The sequence below is a fragment of the Neoarius graeffei genome, chromosome 23 (assembly GCF_027579695.1).
Source record: "Neoarius graeffei isolate fNeoGra1 chromosome 23, fNeoGra1.pri, whole genome shotgun sequence".
NCBI lineage: Eukaryota > Metazoa > Chordata > Actinopteri > Siluriformes > Ariidae > Neoarius > Neoarius graeffei.
The window spans coordinates 56,810,175-56,833,046 of record NC_083591.1 but is presented as its reverse complement, the minus strand read 5'-3'; the positions used below and the strand labels follow the sequence as shown (position 1 = coordinate 56,833,046).

General features: G+C 42.1%; 1 protein-coding gene across 3 annotated transcripts; it reads left to right on the top strand.

The window, feature by feature from the left end:
* On the top strand, positions 1-22,872 carry glmna (glomulin, FKBP associated protein a). 3 transcript variants are annotated; one of them, XM_060906497.1, is made up of 20 exons: positions 1-88; positions 2,885-2,952; positions 3,051-3,124; positions 3,227-3,352; positions 3,447-3,560; positions 3,642-3,750; positions 4,701-4,950; positions 5,687-5,786; positions 5,986-6,167; positions 6,249-6,302; positions 6,393-6,423; positions 7,815-7,904; positions 8,042-8,083; positions 9,022-9,095; positions 18,761-18,845; positions 19,466-19,575; positions 20,343-20,406; positions 20,483-20,615; positions 21,892-21,968; positions 22,256-22,872. In XM_060906497.1, exons 3-20 carry the CDS (start codon positions 3,086-3,088, stop codon positions 22,343-22,345), a joined length of 1,770 nt encoding a protein of 589 aa, XP_060762480.1. In that variant the 5' UTR covers positions 1-88; positions 2,885-2,952; positions 3,051-3,085; the 3' UTR covers positions 22,346-22,872. The 3 variants fall into 3 exon arrangements, with proteins under 3 accessions (XP_060762480.1, XP_060762482.1, XP_060762481.1); XM_060906499.1 differs by having other exon boundaries at positions 2,839-2,952; XM_060906498.1 differs by having other exon boundaries at positions 1-93.

The following is a 22,872-nucleotide window of genomic DNA, read 5'->3' as shown; positions in this document are numbered from 1 at the left end:
TTTTGGAAAAGAGGTGTACAGCGAACTGATACTGGGGCTCAGAGCGAGAGGAACAATCTCTGGGCTTTTATAAGAGTTTTGGATTAAAGTAAGGTATTATTTATATTCTATTTATATAGTTATGACCTTGTTATGTTTTTGGTTAAACCATTTTAGGAGAGATTTATTCGTTTCCTGTGCACGAGATATGAATCAGTTAGCTTGTTTGCTAACTGGCTAAGCAGGAGGCTGAACTTCACCTTCAGCTTCTGATCAGATTTAAAACCTTTTTTTCTTCATTTTCTTTCAGATTATTCAAAGCACACATTCCACAAAACAGTGTACAGAAGCTCTTTAGAGCTTTAACTCCTTGTTTTTATTCATATCCTTCCTTGTTTCTATAATAATAATAATAATAATAATAATAATAGTTTATTTAGTTCTATAGCACTTGGTATTGAGTGAAGCATCACAAAATTAATTACAAAGCAAAAAAAAAATTAAAGGATTAAACAGCTTGAATAATGTGTAAAATTAGCTTATGAACATTTTAATAATATTCCAGTAAAAATAGAATAAATACACAATACTATCACTCATTGCTTAGTACTACAGTAATATTACAACAATAATAATGCCAATTATTTTTCTTTGCTCTCAATTTATCTTTGAGCGATATAAATATCATATGAATAGTTTTTGAAGCCGAGCAATAATCACATTTTAAAAATAACTGACAAAAATGGGATTTTTCATGATATTTATGTAATATTTAATGCCTTTTTTTAAAATGGGAATACTTGGTGTGCTCTTGAGTGTTTTTTATGTTGCTTTCTATAATAATTGTAAATAACTAAATATTTTTTTTAAAAAGTAAAACAATAAAAAAAAGCTAAATAAATGAAGGAAAAATGCTAAATAAATTAAATAAATACTGTATTTATACTCAAAAGTGCTACAAAAATAATGTTGGTACTACTATTGAATAAAAGTGACAGTAAAAAATACAACAAGTGTTGCCACGCAAAACAAACCTCGCCTGGTAGCACTTATGATGATTATGAAGGACGATATTGCAAAAAAAAAAAAAGGTACCTTATGGGTCCATGTGGCTATAAATATAATTGTTTTCTGATCCCATGTCCGTACAGTAAATATAGCGCATATATATATTACATACTACCGTTCAAAAGTTTGGGGTCACCCAGACAATTTTGTGTTTTCCATGAAAAGTCACACTTTTATTTCCCACCATAAGTTGTAAAATGAATAGAAAATATAGTCGAGACATTTTTCTGGCCATTTTGAGCATTTAATCGACCCCACAAATGTGATGCTCCAGAAACTCAATCTGCTCAAAGGAAGGTCAGTTTTATAGCTTCTCTAAAGAGCTCAACTGTTTTCAGCTGTGCTAACATGATTGTACAAGGGTTTTCTAATCATCCATTAGCCTTCTGAGGCAATGAGCAAACACATTGTACCATTAGAACACTGGAGTGAGAGTTGCTGGAAATGGGCCTCTATACACCTATGGAGATATTGCACCAAAAACCACACATTTGCAGCTAGAATAGTCATTTACCACATTAGCAATGTATAGAGTGGATTTCTGATTAGTTTAAAGTGATCTTCGTTGAAAAGAACAGTGCTTTTCTTTCAAAAATAACGACATTTCAAAGTGACCCCAAACTTTTGAACGGGGAGATATATATATATATATATATATATATATAATTCTACAAAAATGAAGCGTAATCCAAAAATGAGCAATTTAAAAATCACAGAAGTAAAATATACCAAGTGTCTGTACTTTATATTATTCTACCCTTCCCTCTTATAGTGTTCGAAACTGAAACCTCCGAACTGAGGCTGACATACACACGCTGTCGCCAATGACCCAAACTCTTATTTCCTGGAAATGGCCCGGCGCTAGAGCTCAGTCGAACGCACTTTCCCTCTGTAATAAGCATAAACATGTCTGAAAGTGATTTCTTTAGTCCATTTATTTTGAATGGTGAACCGAATTGTATACACTCACCGGCCATTTTAATCGGAACACATGTATGCGCAGTGCACGACTGTTACACTCTTACATTCTTACAGCACGATGACGTAGTGGTTAGCGCTTCTATATCAGGCAGTAGACGCAACAAAACGATTTTGACCTTTTTGGTGACCTTGACCGGATGACCCTCAGAATGTTGGAGGTTCTATTTGAGACCAACGCCCATCTATCCTGAAAGTTTCATGAAGCTTGATCCAGCCGTTTTCCCGTAATATCATTAGCAAAAAAAAACAAGGAAATCTGATCGAAAACAATACCTCACCCTTGGTGGACTCCGTCCCGGGCGAGGTAATTAATTGTGTTTATTACATTAATGAAAACAGCAAACAGGAAAATAATCAATAATATAAATAATTTTACAATATTTTTACTATTATAAATACTATTTATAATGAATACTTTTTAAAAAATGAAAAAAATAAAAGCATTTTTACTACTACTGTTGTAATATAACTGTAATAATTTATTATTATTATAAAGAATGTGTATGATATCTGTGGTAGGGGAGGATGAAGAAAATTTCTATTTATAAGACAGTATTTGTCTTTTAATATTTCGTTTTGCAACCAAAGACAATGTAAAACTGCTGTGCCACACTAAAACCTGACAAAATGTTTTATTTATCTTCTACAAAATCACCTCCTATGAAAATCTGACCAAAAAATTCATCCTTGTTATGGGTGCGTGTTTTTGCCAATTATACATTTTTAGTGAGTAACAGTGCAGCTGGTGAGTGATTATAAAAATCCAGGTGAAATGTGTGATATGTTGTCAGCGTGTTTGTACTTCATCAGGATCGGATCATTGGTGCTGCGAGTAAAAGACAAATTATCATTTCAGGATTATTCAGAAAAGCGATGCTCTGTCTGTAAACCTGATCAGAAAACTGAAACTCAAAGGCGCTGCAGGTGAGCACACACACACACACACACACACACACACACACACACACACACACACTACATGAGCGTGTGCAGTATAAAGTATTCTTCTGGTCCCTGCGCAGGTAATACAGGTCAGACACGACAGAAATGCAGTAAGATGGCGCTGGAGCAGTTCAGTGATGTCGTACAGAGTTGTGTAAGATCACACGAGTTCAGCTTTATTCGCTTGTTTGTTTTTTATCTGCTCATTTCCCTTTCCCTCGTTTCTCTTGTGCTGAACCGCTTGTTCTCGCTGCAGCAATATGTTCAGGACGAGAACTTCTCCCCAGAGGTCTTTGACCTGTTCCAGACGGCGGGGAGGAGCTGCATCGAGCAGGGTCACATCGCTCACGTCTTGAGTGTCATCATTGACGAGAGAAATAAAGTGAGCTGAGATAGATAGATATAGATATAACTCCTCAGACTCCACATACTGTAACAGGATCCAAAATGTCACCTGTGTATTTTGTTTGTGTTAGAGTATAGTGCGCTGTATGGGATGGAACCTTCTGGGGCCGTTAGTCAAAGTTCTGCTGAAAAAGGAGGAGAAGAACCTGCAGCACTGTCAGGCCATCCTCTCTCACCTACTGCAGGTGTGTGGTGTGATTTCACCTTGGAGTAGCTGATCGACGTGATGGTAACGTGATGTGGATTGTGTGTGTGTGCGTTTGCAGGTTTGCAGCCCTAAAGAGCTGGTGGTTGGTCTGCTGGAGCAGGTGGAGGAAGCTGATCCTGACGCTGTGGTTGAAATGATCATGCTGCTGCTCACGCCCTTACAGACGGGTGAGGATCGTCACCAACTTCACCACTCCTCTGTTAATGCAGTCAGTGGAGGAGAAAGTGAACGGAGCGGCACAAACACTTTAGAGGAGAAGTTATTAAATATAGAAACAGATGAAAATATCTTTTTTTTTCTTTCATTTTTTTCTTTTTCATTCACCTTCTGACTTTTTTTTTTTTTTTTTTTTTTTTTTACTTTAGTTCTCCTTTATTTTGGGTCTGTCTTTTCTTTCTGACTTTTTCTTTCTAGATTTTCTGTAAGTTTTCTTTCTTTCTTTCTTTCTTTCTTTCTTTTTATTTTGGGTCTGTCTTTTCTTTGTATTTTTCTTTTGTTCCTTCAGTCTTTCTTTCTTTCTTTCTTTCTTTCTTTCTTTCTTTCTTTCTTTCTTTCTTTCTTTCTTTCTTTCTTTCTTTTTATTTTGGGTCTGTCTTTTCTTTGTATTTTTCTTTTGTTCCTTCAGTCTTTCCTTCTTTCTTTCTTTCATTTTATTTTGGGTCTGCCTTTTCTTTGTATTTTTCTTTTGTTCCTTCAGTCTTTCCTTCTTTCTTTCTTTCATTTTATTTTGGGTCTGTCTTTTCTTTGTATTTTTCTTTTGTTCCTTCAGTCTTTCTTTCTTTCTTTCTTTCTTTCTTTCTTTCTTTCTTTCTTTCTTTCTTTCTTTCTTTTCACTCATTTTCTTCCTTTTATGCGACTTTCATTTGCCTGACTTTCTGTTTTGATTTTCTGTCTCTCCTTTAAAAGAAAAAAAAAATCTTGGTCACTTTAAAGCCCCGCCCATCTCCCCAATCTCCCTATCGAGAGACACGTGATGCTGAACTGCGTCTTTATGTAACACACTCAGAGGAAAGTGCTATCTGCCCTCTTCTGCATACCCGACCCCAAGGCAAATGCTTTTCTCCTGCGACACTCCGAAGCTTTGACTCTCTCTCTCTCTCTCTCTCTCTGTCTGCAGTGCTGCTGAAGCTGGGGAAGAGGAAGGCCTCGACTCTGGGCATGGCTCTCTCCACTCTGCTCAGTCAGGTGACCAAACTTCCTGTTCCTCAGAGCCGAGAGCAGGAGGAGGACGACGTGTTTGGTTTGTGTCGCTGCTGCACGGCTCTGTCCCACTTCATCAAACCCTTTGTGGAGGAGATCAAGGAGAACATCAAGGAACATCGCACCGTCTCCAGGGACGACGAGCTCCGGGTGGAGATCCTGAAATAGTAGGTTTCTAACGCTGGAATACAGCAGCGCTGTGTCTCAAACGCTAGCATGACCAAGGCTCATCTGTTGAAACCTCGTATCTGTTTGTTGGGTTTGTTCCAGCTGGGGGCGGGGCTTATTTCAGGACCAGAAAATATGAGAAGCACTCATGATATAAAACTAATGCGAACCACTTCATGGAAAAACTGTGATTCTCAGGCTTTCTGGGGTGTTTTGTAAATTGATGTGGTGATCTAAAAACAATTATAAACCATACTGGGGGGAGGGGCTTATTTCAGGGCCAGAAAAATGTAAACTCAAACCTGAAATGAAGAAAGTATTGAAGAAAAATATGTTGTGACTCTGATTTTCTAAAGCATCTTTAAATGTCTGTGATGGCACGGGTCTAAAAAATATAGGCTGCCTTGGGGGTGTGGCTGATTTCAGGGCCAGAAAAATGAATTCATAATCCTGAATTGAAGAAACTAATGAGAACCACTGCATGGAAAAAATATCAGTAACATGTTTTATACGGTTTCTTTAAAATGATGTGCAAATAGCAAGTGTAGAAACACGCTGGAAAAATCACAAACTGCACCTTTAATTTTTTTTATGCTGTTGTAAAAAATTTGAAACAAACTCCAGCATCTACTGAATCTAGCGCGTTCCTCATCATGCTGTAATGTTAAAAAGGCAAGTTTTTTGAAGGGGAATGTTTATGCTGTGGTGGTGGATCTGCTCTCGCTATTGTTCCAGCTGTATGAAGAGTTTGAGTGGGCCTCTGCTGGACGTCCAGCTGAAGGATCAGGACACGTTAGAGACGTCTCCTCTCAGAGACTTCGCCACAGACGTCCTGGTCAGAAAACTGCATGATGCTTGTGTTCAAATCAGTTCTGTAACGTTATGCCTTATTGAAAATAATACTCTGTCTCTCTTTCTCCTTCCCTCTGTTTGTCTGTCTCTCTCTGTCTGTGTTGCACTCCCTCTCTGTCTCTGTGTGTGTCTCTGTCTCTCTCTCTCTCTCTCTCTCTCTCTCTCTCTCTCTCTCTGTGTAGGTTACTCTCTGTAGTATCGGCGAGTCGCTCTCGGACTTGTTGTCTCACAGTATCCCACGGAAGCGCGGCGTTCCCGGATTCCTGGAGGAGGAAGTCCGATATCCAAAGGAGTCTCTGGCCAGTCTGGCACATTTACTGTTTGTGCACCACATCGCCGTGGACATGTTCCCTGCTGTACTCAGGTACTCAGCATCAGTGTTCCAGAGGTTATAAGATGCACAGCGTTTTCATCACCTGCATCTTTCTGTATTTTATTTCTTCAGCCCAGTTTTTGTCCTGCAGTGCAACATGGAACATGTCGAGCTCTTACTCAGCAGGTAAACATCTCTTCAGGCAGTTCTTTTTTCCTTCCTTCCTTCCTTCCTTCCTTCCTCCTCGTCCTGACACTTGATTTTGTTTCCTAACAGAACTGAAGAATCCCGGTTACAGAAGGGACTGGTAGGAACAGAACACACCAACTCCACACTCTCCCATACTCTTCTCACTGTAAAGGCACCCCCCCCCCCCCCCCCATGATACTCGACAAATAACCCATAATCCTTTGCATCATCGCTGTTTCCACCGCCAATCGAGACGTGTTATATTTAGTTACAAAAGATGAATTTGGTTATTTTTCTTGAGTGGGTACCATGTGGGCGGAGCTAAGAAAATGGCGCACAGAATCATCCTGATTAATGTGATTGGATTTTTATTATAAATAAATAAATGAGGTATATTAATAACAATACAAAATAAATTAAACAAGAGCAAGAAAAATAAGATCCAAAAATGTAATAACAAAAGAAGAAAAATGAGATCAGGAAAAAATAAAACAAGCAAAATAAACAAAATATAGTAATAAAGATAAAAATATGAGAAAAATAAGAAAGTTAGAAAGTAAGATAATGGAAAAAATACAAGACAAGAAACATAAACAAAAAATATAAAGAAATAAGATAACAAATTAAAGTTCTTAAAGAACTTTTAAAAAATTTTTTCCACATTTAGTTAATTCTTTTATTTTTTTCGTGTTTAATCTATTTAACGTTTTTTTTTCATTCTACTGCAACATTTGATCACATTTATTTCCTTGTATTATTAATAATAATAATAATAATAAATATGAGTACTTTACACTCGTACTGTATGTCCGATATGTAGAAGAGGGTAGATAGCACTTTCGTCTGAACATGTTGTGTAAAGATGTCGTCGGCTTCACGTGTCTCAGAGGAAGCACGTGTTGGCCTTCACCCTTTCCTGAGATGGTAGCTGTGATATGATGGGGAGAACAGGCTGGTGGGGGGAGAACAGGCTGGTGGGTGGGACTTCTTTAAAAAAAAGGAGGGACAGAAATGGACAAAAAGTCAAAACAGAAAGTCAGATAAAAGGGGAGGAAAGAAAGAAGCAAAAAAAAAAGTAAAAAAGAAGCCAAACAAAAGTCAGAGACAGAAAATCAAGAAAGAAAGAAAATAGACAGACCCAAAATAAAAGCAATGTATAAAAGAAAGTCAGAAAGATAGACAGAAAAAAGAAAGTTAAAAAAAAAAGCTATTATTATATGCCCGATGCTGATATTTACACTATATAAATCTGGCAAAAACATTAATTTATATTCACTTCTCAAATTTCTAATCAAAAGTCTTTTTTTTTCTGATAGATTTAATATTTAAAATGGCTGAAATGTAAAAGTTTTTGATTTGTGTGAAAACCCTGAAAACGAGCTCGCTGTGTGTCCCGCCTGCTCGTCCACTGTGGGAGAGAAACGCGTTACTGACACCACTGCTGCTCCCTGAACATGAGTGTGTGCTGTGCTTTACTTCCTGTGTAATGACGAGGAAGCATCTTTCCAGGAGCTGTACGAGAAGACGCTGGTGCGAGCGGAGGACAGCAGCCTGCCCTGTGACCTTCTGGAGTTAAAATCTTTCTTAAACGTTCCACAGGTACAGCAGCGTTACTTCATAATTCTAGTCTAGTGGGATTTTTAATCCAGGACCCTTACAAGCAAAGATTAAAACTCACAACCTCCTGGTTATTCGTGTTCATTTTATATTGATTTTTTTTTTTTTTTTCCCCCCAGGACTTGGTTAAGGTGATGACGCTGTGTCCGGTTCAGACTGTGGTGAGACAAATAGTTTTATTTATTAACTTGGGAATCAAACACTCTGTGTGTCATGCTGTTACAGGAAAATAATCAGTGACAGACAGGGTGGTGTCACGAAGCTGTTGATTATTTTCCTGTAACAGCACGTCCTGGAGTGCTTTATTCCTCTTGCGTTTCACTGCACAAGAATTACATCATCCCTTCATTAATAACAAGATTAAAATGTGTTGGTGTTTCTTGAGGGCTATAAATATTCATAGAAGTGACATACAGGTCATAAGCGTACATTTTCCATGGAGATTAAACCAAATGTTGCTTACAAGTAATAAATATCTCACTGGAAATTTTAGCTGTATTAAAACTCATTATAATTTATGGCTTATGCTACTGTATAAGGAAGGGGCGGCACGGTGGCGTAGTGGTTAGCGCTGTCGCCTATTATTTTTAATCCATTACAATGCAATACCATGCAAAGTGATTCGATTTGATGATTTAACAAGATGTGATGTAATACCATGTGATGTGATTTGAACCGAATCGTGTCATAATGCATATTTATATACAGTGATACAATACGATATGATTCAATATGTTACAATTGGGTTCTCCCCGTGTCCGCGTGGGTTTCCTCCGGGTGCTCCGGTTTCCCCCACAGTCCAAAGACATGCAGGTTAGGTTAACTGGTGACTCTAAATTGAGCGTAGGTGTGAATGTGAGTGTGAATGGTTGTCTGTGTCTATGTGTCAGCCCTGTGATGACCTGGCGACTTGTCCAGGGTGTACCCCGCCTTTCGCCCGTAGTCAGCTGGGATAGGCTCCAGCTTGCCTGCGACCCTGTAGAACAGGATAAAGCGGCTACAGATGATGGATGGATATAAGGAAGCAAGAAACCAAAGCGTGTGTGTGTGTGTGTGTGTGTGTGTGTGTGTGTGTGTGTGTGTGTGTGTGTGTTCACAGAGGACTAAAGGACTCTCGGTTTTCCAGCTAACCATCAACAAATTTAACACCGAGGCCAAGTACAAGTTTTTCAGGTGAGTCTTTTGTTCAAAACAAACTTTATTCACTGAAAATAAAACTTTCGTACAGGTCTGATGGAAATGTAACGTAACTACGTATGATGTAGATCAGTGTTGGCGCCCTCTAGTGGGCTGCAATTTTTTTCCAAGTTGAAGCTAATGTTTAATCAGGTATAGAGGACTTTCACGTGACGTCGTCGCAACTGCGGACTTGTTTACGTGGCCATGTTGCCTGGCGAGCTTTGTGTTGCCAGTGACCGGCACAAGTGTGCGCAAGTTTACTGAATTGTAAGCCCAGTTCGGTAAACATATCTCCAGATAAACTTGTAGAAGTTCCATCTAAAAGAAACCTGTAGTGCTTTTGGATGTGATAACACACGTGGAGATAAACATGGTTTAACTTTTCACCACTTCCTGGAGAACCTAGAAAGATGAGAAAAATGGTGAGCTGCAGTTAAACAGGAAGAAAAACATCCCTGTGTGTGTGGAGAACATTTTATATTAGGTTAGTGTGGTATGTAAATCTGGATGTGGACTTTGGACGTGGGCGGCACGGTGGTGTAGTGGTTAGCGCTGTCGCCTCACAGCAAGAAGGTCCTGGGTTCGAGCCCCGGGGCCGGCGAGGGCCTTTCTATGTGGAGTTTGCATGTTCTCCCCGTGTCCGCGTGGGTTTCCTCCGGGTGCTCCGGTTTCCCCCACAGTCCAAAGACATGCAGGTTAGGTTAACTGGTGACTCCAAATTGAGCGTAGGTGTGAATGTGAGTGTGAATGGTTGTCTGTGTCTGTGTCAGCCCTGTGATGACCTGGCGACTTGTCCAGGGTGTACCCCGCCTTTCGCCCGTAGTCAGCTGGGATAGGCTCTAGCTTGCCTGCGACCCTGTAGAAGGATAAAGTGGCTACAGATAATGAGATGAGATGAGAGACTTTGGACGCGATATATTTTGTTATTAAGACCTAATGTTTGGCTCAACGAGCAACATGTTTTTTTTTTTTTAAAGATATTTTTTTGGGCTTTTTTTCACCTTTTTATTATTGAATAGGACAGTGTAGAGACAGGAAATGAGCGGGAGAGAGAGACGGGGAGGGATCGGGAAATGACCTCGGGCTGGAATTGAACCCGGGTCCCCGGATTTATGGTATGGCGCCCTATCCACCCGAGCCACGATGCCCCGAGCAACATGTTTATGTACTCATAATGTAGATGTGGCTAAACACCAGTATGCTAGATCTCGGCCCTGGCTTGTTTATTACTGTTAGAAGCCCATGTTTGAGCTTACCTTTGTGGCGCTGCGAACTGATTCACGTGCACGCGCTGCTAATGACTCACACCGGTGCTGTGTATATATAATGACACCAAAGACTAACACTCTCTATCTGGTTTATTATGATTGAGTCCTGACTTTATGAACAGATTTTGATGTGTTTATCAGATAAGCACTTAAACTTTTTATTTTGGTCAGAACTGATATTCTGGTCCCTTTGAATGTAAAACATTATAGATGGAATAACGCTACGTTCACACTGCAAGGCTTAATGCTCAATTCCGATTTTTTTGTGAAATCCGATTTTTTTGTGAGGTCGTTCACATTAACAAATATATGCGACTTGTATGTGATCCTCAGTATGAACGAAAAGCGACGTAAAAGTGTTCCGCATGCGCATTGCAGGATACGACGACGTCACACGCAGTGAGCATGGCCAGTGTTTACGGAAGTAAAACCGCCCGGTTGCGGTATGACCCATCCAATCTAGCTTGAATAGCTGCATCCCCCCAAATGGAAATGAGCTCCCTAACCTCTGCGTCCTTCCATTGAGAAGATTCAGAACCTTCACAGCCCGAAGCGTCCCTCGCATTGATGTCATGCGCAGGAGCGCAGATACGTTTTTTGAACTGGGGGGGACAAAAAACTGGGAGGGACAAAGCTGCCAGCAAACCAACCCCAACCCCGATATGCCTGTCAAACTTGTTGTTAGTAACCATAGCAACCAAGCTCGAGCTCGCAACCTGTGTGCAGTCTGCGCAGCTCAACCAACTGAATATCAGTCTTTGTTTTGTTTTATGTGAGTTGTTGCAACTATGTATACACTGCTGTGCACCTCAATAAACCGAATGGTAATTAGTCTTTTGATTTTTCTGTGAGGTTTGCCTTATGCAAAGAAAGACAGCATAGACGTTTTTTCCTCCCTATAAGTGGAGGGGACCGAACGAGGTGAATTGAAATCTGGGTGGGACAAATCCCCCCCCCCCCCCCCCCCCCCCCCAGAATAGTGCAGTATAGTGATGTTTGTGGCTTGTTGATGACGTGTAAGTCGGATGAATGCGACCTGGCGGTTCAGACTGAAGTCGCATATGAAAAGAGCGGATAGGAATCGGAATTAGGACCACATATCCAAACGGCCTGGGTCGGATTTGAAAAAATCGGATCTGTGTCGTTCATATTGTCAATAAAAGATCGGATACAGGTCACATATGGGCGAAAAGATCGGATTTGAGTCACTTCAGCCTGCAGTGTGAACGTAGCCTGAATGATCATATGAAGTGACTCACAAGTTATCGTCATTTTATGATTTTTTTTTAAACTCATATTCTACTTATTGTACTAATAGTAGTAGTAGTAATAATAATAATAATAATAATAATAATTATTATTATTATTATTATTAAGTCACAACACTTTGACCCGAGTACAGTTTTTGTTTACTCTACCCACCTCTAATTGTGTAGAATTTTAGGAAATTAAATGAAAAATTGCTAAATTTTCTGCACTCGGACCCCCAGACCTCCCTGCCAGATTGAGCGAGAGCCGTTCCCAGTGCTTCATTTTTACTGCCTTGGTCACTCACTGGGCTGCATGCTGCTCTCTCAGGTTCCAGTCTCATGTGGTGTGACCCTTTTTGGTTTCTTTTTCCTCCTCTTTGGAGGTGCTCATCCCTCTCGGTCCGATTCCCTGGTCAGCACCTTGTGCACATCAGCGTTCAGTCAGTTCTGCACTTGGGTTCACTTCCCCAGTCTCAGTTCCTGGAGCAGTGGGTCGCGCTCCTTTCTTTAGGAGCCACGACTGGGGTTCGAGCCTGCGTCTGGACCACACCCCCATTACATCATCATCCATTATTCCCCTCCTACATCAGTTTAATGCCGTCATATCCTGTGGGCGTGGTCTTCACCAGTCTTCGGTTTCGACGTGGCAGGTTTACAAGTCAGATGCGAGACAGTGGATGCAACACACACACACTTTATAATCTCGTGTGTGTGTGTTCTTCTCCCTGAGTGTGCTGTGTTCTCTGAGCACTTTACTCTCACAAACATGAGCTGTATTTCTATAAACATCACTCATTCATCACTAATCAGTGTGAATTATTGAGGTTTTGATGGTGTTCAGTGTTTAACATCGAATTAAAATTCTGTTTTATTGCAGAGGTGGAGTTTTCTAGCTGATTATTTGAGCAGATTTACACACTGTGTGAGTCGTTTACACCAACATTTATTCACTAGGAGAAAGACACAGGCCACTTGTGCAACATTTTTCAAGTGAGATATTTATTTTTTAAAATCTCTCATTTCCAACCAGGATGTGTCGATGTAGTTGAGGGACGACCTGAAAGAGAAAAGCAGAGGAGAGATTTTTTTTTTTTTAGAACAATAATCGTCAAACCTTTTATCCTGGTGTATATAATATTCCCACTGTATTCGCTCCACACGTGCTTTGTTTAGTAGTGAGCTCCCGAGGTAATGAACAAGACCCGTTCTGTAAGACATTACAAAGATGACTGTGACTCACTGTGAGGCTGGACCCTCTGTTTGTCTCAGTTCTGACTCGGCCAGGTCTTGAACAGAAGGCCGCTCCTGGTCTTCTGCTCTCTCGGGCTGGACAAGACTGGCGCTCCTCTTTACTCCGTGACAGAGCCACGAACAACGGCTTCCACCCCAACATCTTCCCGTTCATCTCTCTTATCGCTGTCGTGGCTTCTGTCATGGTCTGGTAAGTGACGAACCCAAACCCTTTGGAGCGCCCGTTCTCCATCACCACCTGCAGGGGACAGCGCGGAGACACAGAAAGCAAAGAATAATCATTACACGCTCACTAAAATATAAACCCAACAGCTGTGTAGTGTTAGTGTCAGGGTTCTGGTGTTACCCCTCCCCATCATCCAGATGTGTGTCTTTTGTATTAAATATAATTTCAGGCAGCAGCTTTACAAATTACTGGATATGACATAAACACTGCACTACACACTCGTGTCCTTGTGCTGCAAGTGCACACTGAGTTTGACGTCGGGAAGTGAACACAGTTTATTGTAAAAGGAAGAAAATTAAATGTCGGGATCGGTTGCTGACCTTTGCTTTGGTGATGTTTCCAAACGGAAGGAATTCCTTAAACAGACGCCTGGAGTCCACGCTGTGATCAAGGTCCCGAATATACAGTTGGACTCCCTACAGAACAGAGGGCAAAGTCAACATCCAGTGTGTTCATTAAACCAATCAAAAAGCTAAAAATGTGAGCTCGGAGACATGCAAGCTCAGAGACACACCCCCATGCCCATATACAGACACAATGGCATGTGCTCTCAGGGCTCTGAACTACAGAAAGATCTGACTGCTGTACCTTGGTGTTCTCGCTGTTGGAGCTCGGGAGCTTGTTGGTTTTTTCAGGAGCGTGTTTCTTTGGCTCCTCGAACAGTTTAGTTCGTCTGTTCTGCTCCCTGACAGCGAGACCCTTCACCTTCTCTTCCAGGATGTTGTCCACCTTCCTCTCATCCTTCTTGAGCCCCTCCAGTTGAGCATCTGCCTCATCCAGTCGTTTTCCCCAGGGGAGTAATGTGGGAGTTGAGGGTCTGGATGGTATCGGGTCAACATCGTCCATCATTTCTCCCCAACTGAGTGATGTCAGACCTGGGGATGTGGACTGCTCAGAACCCTCACCATCCAGGTTTTCTTCCCAAGGGAGTAGTGTGGGAGTTGAGGGTCTGGACGGTATCGGGTCAACATCGTCCATCATTTCTCCCCGACTGAGTGATGTTAGGCTTGGGGATGTGGACCGCTCAGAAACCTCACCATTCAGGTTTTCTTCCCAAGGGAGTAGTGTTGGAGTTGAGGGGCTGGATGGGACTGGGTCAGCAAGGTCCATTATTTCTCCCCAAGTGAGTTCCTTTGGACTCAGGGGTCTGGAGGACAAAGGCTCCTCAGTGCCCACAATTTCAGGTGGCAACCTGGAGGTGGGTTGGGGCTCAGGCTCTGACTCCGCTGCTACTGGTGCCATATGTTGCTCTGGACAGACTGCGAGACAAGAAAGAGATAAAATGGAACTTTAAGACACAGAAAACATCACAACATTAAAGAATGTGCAAAAGAATCAACAGCGGAAAACTGAGCTATATATTTTAATCTTGTTTACCGAGTGTGAGCATGTCAGTGGCATGAGCCTGAGGAGTGTTCTCACAGCCATCATCTCCACATCCACCTTCAGGTGGTGTCCCAGGAGACGTGGTGTTTCCCTCCGGAATCTCCTCCTGGACAGACGGGACGAGGTGTTGGTTCATCGCCATCACTGAGGGCGGAGGATAGTAGAAGGATCTGAGAACGGGGTTGTACAGGGGGTAGGACTGGGCTGGTATGGTGGGGTAGGTCAGGGGGTGGAATTGCGGTGGCAGGATGGGGTAGAACAGGGGGTAAATGGGGTAGATCTGAGGTGCCTGAGACTGGAACTGAAGAAAGACACAGAGTTGGATTTTAGAGAAGCAAATTATTTATTCAACAATGAAGTACAAAAAGAAATGAACAGGTCCATCCTGAGGTCTATTGCTGAAATAACTCCATTTCTCTGAATAAACCGGTCGGGATCTGTTACTGATTTGTACTGTACTGACGATTACAATGACAAAATCCCAGTGGTTCTGTCATATGAACCCTGACAATCCAATTTACTCATCAACATGGTCATATTCAGAAGCATTGGCGTTGTTGGGTTCTATCGCTCAGGGCTGGAGCCCCGGGTATTTTGAGCCGAGCCCCGGGTATTTTTACCCTCAAAAAAAGTGAGTGATTATTAGAAAATAATGGACTGAAACAGATCGGAATTTGATTCAGGGAAAAAAACAATCCATTATTGTTGGACTTTTCAAGATGAAAGCAGGTGGTAAGTCATCAACCGTGTGTGTGTGTGTGTGTGTGTGTGTATCAACAGTGCAACCTATCAAATTATGACATGTTGATGCACAGAAACCGCTTTGTGTAGCTGCTTATGTTGAAGTTCCAGTGTAGGGTCTGTATGGTTAGTGAACCAGGTGAACTCTAAAGTTCGAGTGAATATTAATGAAGGTCTACAGCGGGGGTCTATTTGCCCCGACTAATGCCGCTTTTCCACTACAAACGCGGCTGAGTCGGGCTGAGCCGTGCCGTGCTGAGTCGAGCTGAGCGGGGCTGTTGGAGTTGCATTTCGACTACAACCGCGCTGAACCGTGCTGGCTGGAAGTGGGTGGACACATTGGGTGGAGTTAGCGAAAGTGGGTGGACGTCAGGTGATGTCGTTAAGCAGCGCAAACAGTGACATCAGTGAGCTTTTAAGCGGTAGTCTCACGACCTGAATAGTAAACAATAAACATGGAGGACATGGAGTCGTTAGTGTTGCTGGTCTTGGTGCTGTGGCTTGTTGTCACCGACAACGCCAACAGATACTGGCAAGAGCGTATAGATGAGGCGAGGCGCATAAGGCTTCAGAAATTCTCGTAATTCGTAATTCTTCTCCTTCCGGGTTTGCGGTGTTTACAGATCCCAGCGCGCTCGCGGGGCGTGTGTGGGCATGTGAGGACACTCCTCCCCACCAATCAGTGCACAGGGGAGTGTCTGCTCACGCCCCCAGCCTCACTCGGCTCTCTTTGGCTCGCTTCAGCCCCACTCCAAAACGGTGCGAGTTTTAGGGGCTAAGCAGGGCTGAAGCGAGCCGAGTCGTGCTGGTTTTTGGTAGTCGAAACGCGAGCCGTGTCGGGCTGAAGTGAGCTGAAGCGAGCTGAAGTGAGCTGAAAAAGGGTAGTGGAAAAGGGCCATAAGTTTATTTAACATGTCAACAAGAAAGAAGTTGTGTTCATGCAGACACCAATAGTTGTTTTGTCACGCAAGATTAATGTCAACATAAATGTGTTGTCCAGCTTCTACAAATGAGCTGCTGCAACCCACTGAGCCTGGATGTGTTGGAGAAAATGGTGTGTGTGTGTGTGTGTGTGTGTGTGAGAGAGAGAGAAACTTGGAAGACATTTTTCTCTGATCCTAGTCGTGTGAGATGGGACACCATCTGGGATTGTGAATGTTGTCATTTAATAATGGAGCTTAGAATGTGTCTTTGTGGTCCTAAAGGAGAGAGATGTGAGTGAGAAATGATCTATTTTCATTAAACCGATGATAAATTTGACTCGTGATGTTTAATAGTGAGTTGACCCATGCGTCAGTTTCCTGAGACCTGATGTCTGATGATGATGATGATAGCGGAGCCCCATAGGCAGAGAGTGTGGATACGTAAAGAAACCCATCGAGTTGTTTTCTGATGGTTTCGGTCGTGTGCGTTCCTTCCACCATACAAGGTGTTAAAGTAATTACCAGTCATACACACTGCCTAGGGTGGCACGGTGGTGTAGTGGTTAGCGCTGTCGCCTCACAGCAAGAAGGTCCGGGTTCGAGCCCCGGGGCCGGCGAGGGCCTTTCTGTGTGGAGTTTGCATGTTCTCCCCGTGTCCTCGTGGGTTTCCTCCGGGTGCTCCGGTTTCCCCCACAGTCCAAAGACATGCAGGTTAGGTTAACTGGTGACTCTAAATTGAGCGTAGGTGTGAATGTGAGTGTGAATGGTTGTCTGTGTCTATGTGTCAGCCCTGTGATGACCTGGCGACTTGTCCAGGGTGTACCCCGCCTTTCACCCGTAGTCAGCTGGGATAGGCTCCAGCTTGCCTGCGACCCTGTAGAACAGGATAAAGCGGCTACAGATAATGAGATGAGATAATGAGATGAGATGAGACACACCGCCTACTGGCCAGTGTTAGTAATTACCAGTCATACACGCCGCCTAGTGGCCAGTGTTCTAGCTGGTAAAGAAATAAAAAAGAAGAGGCTGCTATGATATAAGAATTCTACAACCCAGAAACAGATGGGAGCTCCGCTTTTAGGCACTGCCTAAATCTATATATTAATAATGAGACGGAAACTGAAGTGAAATCCATAAATTTAAGAGCAGCAGTGCAGAAACCTGTAATAAAGATGTTATAATGTGTGTGGGTGTGTGAGAGATAATATTTGTTGTAAAGTTAGATATAATCTCCCCAACCTATTGATGCCAATCTCCCTTAAAAATACACACCCCAGGAAAACCTGACTCCGCCCCTGGTCTTTTCAGCAGCGAGAAACGGCCCTGTTCAGAAGGGGATCTGGTTACAACTTACCATTTTCGATAGAGGATGGTGTAAAACACAAAGTCAAGTTTGAAGAGCGAGATGTAGAGTTTGAACAGAGAGATGTGAAGAGTCGAGAGAGAAATGTAGACTGTGGAATGGAGTGGGTGTGTCTTCTATATGTATAGTTTCAAAAAAAATTTTTTTTTCAAATGATGCAGCATGACATCATAGCTCCGCTCCTACAGCCAATGCTTTACACTAACTGTATGTAACCATACTATGTTTATGTTCATAACCACATTACACAATTTGCAGAGGCTTTAAGATATGAGCGGCTCCGCCTCAAGACTCTTTGTTAGCGTGTAAGGATCGAATCCCATTGAGTGGTTTCTATATCCACTTCTTTTGAGTGAACTTCTTGGGTTTAATAACTTGCTTGTTTTGCTGAACACCAACATGGCATTAAGTTCTTGTGTTAATCACCCAGACTCTACTTTTGGATCATGAATCCCTTTGCACTGAGAATGACCTGCATGTTTGGATTTCGCTTCTGGCCCATCCATACAGTTTTACATACAACATCTACAATCTAAAAGCTTGTTTTTATTTCATTTATTTAATTCCTGAGCTCAGATCTCTAACAGAGAATGATGTTGCATCCCATTAATACACTTTACAGTAGATTATTAGATTCTAATAGAAAATTTTTTTTTTCTTCTTCTTCTTTTGGCTGCTCCGGATTAGGGGTCGCCACAGCGTCTCTTTCGTCTCCATTGCTCCCTGTCTTCCGCATCCTTCTCTACCACACCTGCCACTTTCATGTCCTCTCTCACCACATCCATGTATCTCCTCTTTGGCCTTCCTCGTTTTCGTGTGCCTGGCAGCTCCATCGTCAACATTCTCCTTCCAACATGCTCTGCATCTCTTCTCAGGATGTGCCCAGACCATCTCAGTCTCATCTCTCTTAGCTTAATTCCCAAGCTCTCCACATGTCCTGTCCCTCTTATGTGCTCGTTCCTTATCCTGTCCAACCTCCCATCGCAAACCTTAACATTCTCAACTCTGCCACCTCCAACTTTGCCTCCTGTCTCTTCTATTAGATTCTAATATAATAGATGAGCCAAAATAATCTGGGATCTTTTTTTAATGGGCAAGTATGAATAGGTGGGACTTAAAGAAGAAAAGGTTGAGAACCCAGCCCCTGATGTAGAGAAATCTTTACTCATTTCTCCAGTATAAGGTTGTTATTATTATGATTATTTATTTGTTTGTTTATTTTAAGAGTAAGGGTGTGTTGGTGTGTTTCAGGTGCATGTTGAAAACCAGTGATCACGCCGGAGTGGAGGGATTCATCATCAAGAACATCAAGAACCAGATCGACCTGGCATTAACGGTATTTCTCCATCCTGCAGCTTACATGTCCCGCCCACTGCCACGCCCCCTCACACTGCTCTGGTCATCTTTATGCTCATCTCCTCTCATCTCATTATCTCTAGCTGCTTTATCCTTCTACAGGGTCGCAGGCAAGCTGGAGCCTATCCCAGCTGACTACGGGCGAAAGGCGGGGTACACCCTGGACAAGTCGCCAGATCATCACAGGGCCGACACATAGACACAGACAACCATTCACACTCACATTCACACCTACGCTCAATTTAGAGTCACCAGTTAACCTAACCTGCATGTCTTTGGACTGTGGGGGAAACCGGAGCACCCGGAGGAAACCCACGCGGACACGGGGAGAACATGCAAACTCCACACAGAAAGGCCCTCGCCGGCCACGGGGCTCGAACCCGGACCTTCTTGCTGTGAGGCGACAGCGCTAACCACTACACCACCGTGCCGCCCATCTTTATGCTCATTTTTATGAAATGTGTTGGAAATGATTAATCGGTTAATTAGGTAAACTCGTTAAAGTCATGTTAAATATGAATTGAATTTCACTGTAAAGAGAAATGAATCGTAATTTATCGATGATTAAACGTCCACATGCTGCGTTTCTCTCCCCTGTAGTCTGGTGAGGAGAACGACTGGTTCCTGGGGAAACATCTCCTGCCATTACTGCGCCAAGTTCTCAGTCTTCCTCAGGGACCAGAAACCGACCTGCTGCACAATCTGGACAGGTAACACAGCCACCGCAAAGACAAATCAGCTTAAAAAAAGGTCTTTATTTTTTATTTTATTTATTTATCTTGATTACTGTCTGTGTGTCAGCCCTGTGATGACCTGGCGACTTGTCCAGGGTGTACCCCGCCTTTCGCCCGTAGTCAGCTGGGATAGGATCCAGCTTGCCTGCGACCCTGTAGAACAGGATAAAGCAGCTAGAGATGATATGAGATCTTGATTACTGATTTTGAGTTTGATTTTTTTTTTTATAAACTCAGAATTCAGTAGAAATGTCAAAAATTCACAGAAAGAAACAAATAAATGAATACATCTAAAATACAGTAAAATTAGACATGGCACTGATGTGATACACAGGATCAGACATCGGGGAAAACGAATGAACTGGATTTAATACTTTAACAAAAGGCAAAGATTTCTGTTCAAACTGGAGATGTTTAAAGAAAAATTATTTTTGTTTTTTTGTTATTTATTCTTTATGATATTTATTACATTTGCAGTGACAGCCTTTTTTTGTGGTGATGCAGGTTTTTTTTTTTCTAGCTCTATTTTTTCCTTCATTTAAAAAAAGAACAATTTCAAGTTTATTAAAGATGATATTCACCATCTGGGGGACGAGATCCTCTCACAGATTAATAAACATACATACATACATCTATCTATCTGTCTGTTCATCCCTCCATCTGTCCATCCATCAGCTGATATTCAAAGTTTTGATATCGCAAAAGCAAAGTTATCGTGTCTGAGTCTGTGTGTGTGTGTGTAGGATTATGGAGTCGTTGAACTTGCTGCGTTATCTGCTGATCAGAGATAAAGAACGGCACAATGAGGTAGGAGATGAACAAATAGCTCTCGTCTGCAGAAATCTGCTGCATTTCCCAGCATGCTCATGGTGTGTGTGTTCAGACAGGAATATGGAGTGAGCTGTGTGTGATCGAGGAGAATTACCTGAAGCCCCTGCGCATGGGCTTGAACATGTCCCGAGCGCATTACGAGGCCGAGCTGAAGAGCACGAAGGAGAAGAAAAACTCGACGGCAGGTCAGAGACGACTCGGACCCCGAGTTCACACACTGCTGCTGAACTGAACGCTGTTAGTTTAGTGTGTTTACTGCAGGTGTTCTGTTTTTGTCCCATACTGCATATGAAATGACACCGTACACTTACACGCTGTTAAAAACATCCCTTAACCGCGCGAACAGAAATTAGCACCAAGGATTAAAGACGCAACAGGGAACGGAAACGAAGAAGGTTTTCATTGAAAGCGATTGTGGATGAAATCAGTGGAACTGATTCTGGAGTGAAAGAACGTTTCTTCCAGTCTGGTGAAGTTTATATTTAAGAAAGTAAAGCCTAAACCTAAACATTTTCCCAATCGACCCAGATTCGTTAATTCTGATTCAGAGATCGAAGGTTGGGTCGCCGCCATGGCTGTGTTTCCATCTGGAAAATCTACTCCTGTCTACCTACTTTACTTTTACATTCCTGATTTATAAGTTTACTTTAACAGTTAAACATTATATTATTGTTAGTAACATACATGTATAGCTGTAACCTAAGTGACAAAAACCATAGGAACGTTCAGGGTGGTGCGATACGCCACAACGTGCACACGCAAAGGCAGCGACAGCAACACGAGTGGCGTTGTTCACACTCACTGTGCCTCACATCCAGCCGCTTTTAAGGTTTAAACGACGAGATGACGCGTCAGAGCCAAAACATTCCTGTCAGTCAGGCTTCCAAGTCAAACTGTAAAATGTTTTTCATACACAGCGACATTAAACACACACACGAGCTCAGCCTGTCTTTAAAACGTCCCGCCGTCATCGTGATTGTTGTCATGATCGAAAACACAGAACAGGGATTTCAGTAGGTTTTTAAAATTCAGACACTAATAAGAAACCCAGGTACGGTTAGCGCTTAATAACGGTCTCGAATAGTGGATAAGGCTGTGATTTGAGACACAATGCTAGTTTGTTTAGTGGAGACGGATGGATCAGGAAGTTAGCCTGTTTATTATTGTTGAAAAATGTTTATCCTGCGTGTCAGCGTAAAAAAAAAAAAAAAATAAGTTACTGTAACCTAAATGTGGCTTGTTTGAATAATGTTTCGGAATATTATTAGCACGGAAAATCCCAAGTAGCCTAGAGTTGCTAATTTGGGAATCAATCAACAGGATAGACGCAGCTAAAAGGAAAAAAAATGGTTGCTACTTTTTTGTTGTTTAAGAGTATATTGTAATTGTAAATCTGTTCTCTATAGTCTTCGGTTCTCTAATTATTAAAATGTTATTCGTGACGTGTGTGTTTTTCTGTAGACTCTAAAGCGCCAGCCTGCACGGTTACCATCGGCAACGACACGTTACCCAACATGACTCCAAAAATGCAGCTCCAGGTTTGCTTTATGTTCTTGATCTGCAACCTCGTGCAGTAAAAATAAATCTTTTAAATGACAAAGTTTAGCGATGCTGGTGATGCCACTAAGTGTGACGGCAGCTTCTAGAATATTTACTAGCTAGCTAAATATTTAGCGAGTGACGTAACTAGCTAACTATGTGAGCTACTAGATAACCACACACATGATGTTGAACCAACTTTATGATTCTGAAGAACCATCACAGTCTCTAGACGTGTATATATTTAATCTGTAGCATCATATAACGCACTCGTTGTCCTCTCCAGGTCCTGCAGTCAGCGCTCTACACGTTCGATTTGATCGAGAGCGTCTTGGCCCGAATCGAGGAGATCGCTGAAGCGAAAGGACAGACGTAGGCTAACCTTACAAGACACTGATGTTTGTTTTAAAGCTTTTGTACCGGAGACAGCGGGATCGGTCATAAAATGAACACCAGTGTAGCGAGAACACACACTCCTCAGTGTAAACGGATCGGGACACAGCCCTGTCCTCTGACACTTGTTCTCGTGTAGTAGCAGCTCTACAGTTTTTTGCAACACACGCTGACTGTGTGAATCATTTTTAGGAGCTACGCAAAGAAATCCTAACATCTGTTTCGTGAGCAAAAATACAGTGTTAAAGGAATAATCTGGGAAACAAAAGTGATTTTACGTTAATTACAGAGGGAAGGAAAGTGAAGTAAGACCACAGAGTCAGTAGAAAATAAAAGGCTGGTGGCGAGACGTGTGATTAAACTGACGCACTTCTGAATGAACAATGCAGGTTGATTTTGTGCTAAATGAGTCAAATGTATTTTTAAAGAGAATTCTTTGAGCAGAAAGTTTGCCTGTAAAAATCTAAAGCTATTTCTGGACATTTAATAAAGCTCCCTTTTTTTGTACAA

What these genes read in the sequence shown, in the direction of transcription:
- glmna (XM_060906497.1), top strand. Translation starts at nt 3,086, where the DNA reads ATGGCGCTGGAGCAGTTCAGTGATGTCGTACAGAGTTGT. An exon ending in GTGATGTCGTACAGAGTTGT is followed by an intron (nt 3,125 to 3,226) that starts GTAAGATCACAC and finishes TTCTCGCTGCAG; the next exon opens with CAATATGTTCAGGACGAGAA. An exon ending in ATAAAGAACGGCACAATGAG is followed by an intron (nt 20,407 to 20,482) that starts GTAGGAGATGAA and finishes GTGTGTGTTCAG; the next exon opens with ACAGGAATATGGAGTGAGCT.